The sequence below is a fragment of the Achroia grisella genome, unplaced genomic scaffold (assembly GCF_030625045.1).
Source record: "Achroia grisella isolate CSIRO2021 unplaced genomic scaffold, CSIRO_AGI_Agris_v1 utg546, whole genome shotgun sequence".
Taxonomy (NCBI): domain Eukaryota; kingdom Metazoa; phylum Arthropoda; class Insecta; order Lepidoptera; family Pyralidae; genus Achroia; species Achroia grisella.
The window spans coordinates 3,562,673-3,567,264 of NW_026712931.1; the positions used below are offsets into that span (position 1 = coordinate 3,562,673).

General features: G+C 28.8%; 1 protein-coding gene across 2 annotated transcripts; it reads right to left on the reverse strand.

The window, feature by feature from the left end:
* Positions 1-1,135: 1,135 nt before the first annotated feature.
* LOC131848223 (E3 ubiquitin-protein ligase rnf146) lies at positions 1,136-3,805 on the reverse strand. Of its 2 annotated transcripts, none has more exons than XM_059198013.1 (6): positions 3,593-3,805; positions 3,418-3,503; positions 3,042-3,198; positions 2,532-2,723; positions 1,993-2,158; positions 1,136-1,350 (listed from the first exon to the last, which is right to left on the reverse strand). In XM_059198013.1, exons 1-6 carry the CDS (start codon positions 3,609-3,611, stop codon positions 1,284-1,286), a joined length of 687 nt encoding a protein of 228 aa, XP_059053996.1. In that variant the 5' UTR covers positions 3,612-3,805; the 3' UTR covers positions 1,136-1,283. The 2 variants fall into 2 exon arrangements, with proteins under 2 accessions (XP_059053996.1, XP_059053997.1); XM_059198014.1 differs by having other exon boundaries at positions 3,418-3,498; positions 3,593-3,801.
* Between the last annotated feature and the right edge of the window lie 787 nt (positions 3,806-4,592).

Below are 4,592 nucleotides of genomic sequence, written 5' to 3' on the forward strand. Positions count from 1 at the left end.
ATACTTATTACATAAGTAACAAATTCTTTCAAAAACATTATTGTGCTTCCTCCCCGCAAGAGCATATTGAGTATGAACGAAATTCCTATTTTTATTATGACCACTAAACTTGAATATATAATAATAATTATTGATTTTAATAAATTCTTTTCAGAAAATAAAATGCAAAGGCTATTATCATTTGTGAAGACCATATCCATGGGAACCAACCTGCCTGTTGTCAACACATTTAAATCTGGTCCCAATATACTAATGCCTACTAGTCCTTTAATGAATTTTATTTGTGGCATGAAAGTGAAAGGCCGAGTGAGGCGACGTTGTAAATCATGTTATTTTGTTGTAAGGGATGAAAGGATGTACATAATGTGTCATAAACATCCGCGCCACAAGCAAATGGCAATGAAACCAAAACCACATAATACTTGGATACTTACTCATGCAAGCCAAAGCCGCGTCAGACCATGGTAGTCTTTAGAATAAATGTAATATAATATTTAGTGTAGGTAACATAAAAAATAATAAAAATGAAGTGAACAGTAATAGTTTATTTTTTTGTAAATCTCATTCCTCCTTCTCTTCTTCTCATCCATCCTTCCTTCTCCAATGTTAAAGATTCGAATCCCATTTTTAAGCGATCTAACTGCTCACTTAATTTAATGTAAACAATTGGACCATAAGGGGTGACTAGTGGCATTCTAAGATTGTTAGTAATGTACCAATTCAATGGAAATTATTTCTTTCCGATAAACGAAAAACAAAAGCTATTTGAAAACTGCTCTCATAGCGGACATTGATATGGTTCTTAAACTATTGCTTTATTTATTTTAATGGTATAAATAATATTGGCAGTTATTATACCTTTATAAGTGTAATTTATACCTCTTTCTATCATAATATATCTATACATATTGAATAAGAATGTAAATTTCAATCAATACATGATTTTCCATTATCCTTCATTAATATTATATATTTAAATTGGTTGAAATAATTGTTACTGTAACAATTAATTATAATTAGGTAAAGCTTAAGTTACTTATGTAGAAATCTACTTTGTGAAATTTATAAAGCTCATTAAAATTTTCTATATAGCTACTATTTGGTTATCTAATTTAATAATAATGATATAAAAATAATCTGTACATTCCTTTAATTATTTAACAAGACAACAACTCTGTAATTATTTAACAAGGTGTCTAACTTATAAATTGATAACCTAATAAAACATTGTGATGCCAATTTTTATATTTTCGGAGTTATTGTAGGCTGATTATAATTTACCATCATGTATCTTCAGTTGAAGAATTGTTTGAAGGAGAATCTCTCTCATCATCATGTAAGTTTATCATACTGTAAGAAAAAAAATTTATTGAGTATAACCATAAATAATAACTTATAATACATAACCACATACATATTATAATACATAACTATTATATATAATCTTCAATATTAAAGGTGGAACATAATTTTGTAAATAATAAAATATAGTTTAAATAAAATTTAAAGCAAGTTGCACTAGTCATGGTTGCAAACTGACCGGAGTAAGGATGATACAGGAGTGTGAGCATTGCGAACTTTCCTTGGACAACCTAATAATGGTAAAAGAAAAACTGCTAGCACCTATCGCATTTATATATGGCATTGACATTTCCGTTACTCCAGTCAGCTCATAACCATTTTCACTATATGGACGTATGGAATTTCAATTTCCTTTTTATAGATATAAATAGAAATTCTAAAATAAAAATAGCCAAGTTACTCCTTATACTATTAATTAACTGTGAGTGTACATTCGGTCAAAAACAGTACAACCATATTCAAACAGGCAGACAAACATTTTTAACAACATTTTTTTATATATATTTTATAAGTACTGCATATATAAAAAGATTGTAAATAGCTGTTAATTTTAAATTAAAAAAGGACACTTCAATTGTTAAAATTTGTATAGATATAAATATTCTACTTTTTTATGGTAATGATATTTACCTAAATCTGTGAATTATATCACTGGATTCCTCATGATGAGAAGAGGTTACATCTTCATTATCAGAGACTTCAATAACTTCATTTTCTATTTCATTGACATCATTATCACTACTACTTTTAGTTTGTGGGATTTTGTTACTGTCAACATGTTTTATACCAGCTATTCCTAAAAATAAATACACCAGTTATAATATTGATTGAGGCTATATTATAAAAAATTGTTTCTGAAGAAATTAGAGAAACAAACAGCAAATAAATAATATAATGTATTGTATTCCTTACTTTAAAACTAGCTTTGCATGGTATTATGTTTTTATAAGCACCAAGGACAGAAATTGATAATATAATAACAATAGCTTAGGGCCCTATGTATACATATTCTAGTAAAACATTGTGATGTCCATACTTACATTATTTATTTTACTGGCATGCTTATACTAATTCCGATCACTTCTAAAACCTTATCAATTTAATATCTTTAATAAATTAACACTAAATAATACTGGCTATATTTTTATACTATAATTCAAATGTTTAACCTTTAGCCTGTAGTGTTGATTGATCACGACGTACAAGCCGACGTCTTGTAGGATCATTGCGTCGTATTTGAATCATATTTTGAAAATCAATATTATATAATGCACCAGCTATAAGAAGAGTACACTCCATTTCTCCATTGTTGAAAGCTGCTTCTAATTCAATATTACTGCGTTCATCATATTTCCACCAACCTAAAATGTTCATATAGTGTTAAAAATACTAAATTATATAGAAACTTTCTTACATTTACATTTGAAAAAAATATCTTTTATTAATACCACAAGATAATAATTTAAAGTGAAAGTGACAAACTATGATATACTGTATATTTTGGTATGTATGCACACACACTAAATCATATGTTATTTGTACCTATATTATTAACTGAGCAATGTAGATATTTGTATATTTTTCTTTCTTTTACTGTATGTTCAGTATGTCCTTTCATGCAAATAAAAGTTATATTTATATAGTTATGTCTTTAAATAAGAAAATAAAAATATAAATACCATTTCTGCCTTCATAATACCACTGATACTGTTCATTGTCAGATTGTGTGTTTTCAAGTAGTGTAGACGGATTCTCCAGTAACACTGGGTGGTCAAGGTAATCTGATGGGATATCAGTACGGCACATGGCGCACTTTTTACTTTGTATTGCTATACCCTAAAAAATCAGAGTAGTTGTTATAATTTTTAGAAGTTAATCTTTAAAGTTAGTACGTGTAATTTTGCAAAATGAACACTACTATGAACTACATGACTTTAGAAAGTACAAAGTACTTCCTAGACTACTTTCAATGATGTAAGCATCTCCTACAAAACTAACGATTTCAAATACGAAAGTAGAATGTTCCAACGTTATTCACATTTACACACCACTTACCTTAACACAGAGAAAACAAAAAATATGACCGCAAGGAAGCTGTGTTGGATGATGACATTTTTGTAAACACACAGGGCAGTCCTGATCTACAGTAAAAATAGAATAGTATAAATCTATATCGTTATTACATTAACTTGAATTTAAGTATTATGTTTCAATTATTTGATACATTTACCTTGATTAAAGTCAGACATCTCACTACAGTATAAAAGTATTGTTTGTTATTAATAACAAATCAAAGGGGTCTCCCCTTTAACATTTTCTTGACATATTTGACATTATTCTGCCGTACACATACATTACTTTTAAAATCATAGAGCAATGAACCACATGCACAGATAATAAAATTATAATGATATAAAGGGATCTTTGTATTCCTTTGTATCATTATAATTTTATTATCGATTAAGAAAACAATCGAGTTTTGTGAAATTATAATAATGTAGCGATAATTGATATGGAATGTTGGATACCATGGATGTTCAGTTAGAAAATATCAACGTTAAATTGTCGACATTTCAATGTGAATGTTTTGCACCACGGCAATAGCCGCTATAAGTTAGGTGTCAAGAACTTCTATATTAAATTCATATCACAGTACAGCCGTGCTCAAAGAACAAAATAGAAAATTTTAACAATAAATTGACAACCGAGTGCCACTATGCCATCAATAATAATATATCCCATCAAAAACATAAATGTGAAATGATAGCAGAGTTTAATATTATGATACATGCTTTGATTTTGATTGATTGTTGACTTCTACGACAAAAGAGGTGAGATCTAAATGGGTGCCAAGTTCAATGGTCTGTCTTGAAATGTATTTATAACAATATAAAATATAATTTCTTCTTATAACTTAGGATAATATACTGTAGCCTAAGGTTTGACTTGGCTAGTTTTCATATACGAAATATACTTATGAAATATTTATGAAATTTGGAACACATATTTATCTCGTAAGTCTCAATATATAAACCAAATTTGACAGGTTTATGTGAAAGAGTTTTTGAGTTATGAGGGGGTCAAAAGTAAAGTGTAAATATACACACGGTGCTGCTCGCCAGTTCTCTTGAAACTCGGCTTGACAGGCTACCGCGTGTCTAGATTTATTCATTTTTACACAATGTCACTTATTTATAGGCCGTAACATCTGTGCTAGGGAATCACTGTGT

Excerpts from the sequence above, each read along its gene's own strand:
- LOC131848223 (XM_059198013.1), bottom strand. Across the intron at positions 3,199-3,417 it reads TTTGTTTTCTCTGTGTTAAG|GGTATAGCAATACAAAGTAA; the intron begins GTAAGTGGTGTG and ends CTGATTTTTTAG. Across the intron at positions 2,159-2,531 it reads ATCAACACTACAGGCTAAAG|GAATAGCTGGTATAAAACAT; the intron begins GTTAAACATTTG and ends ATTTATTTTTAG.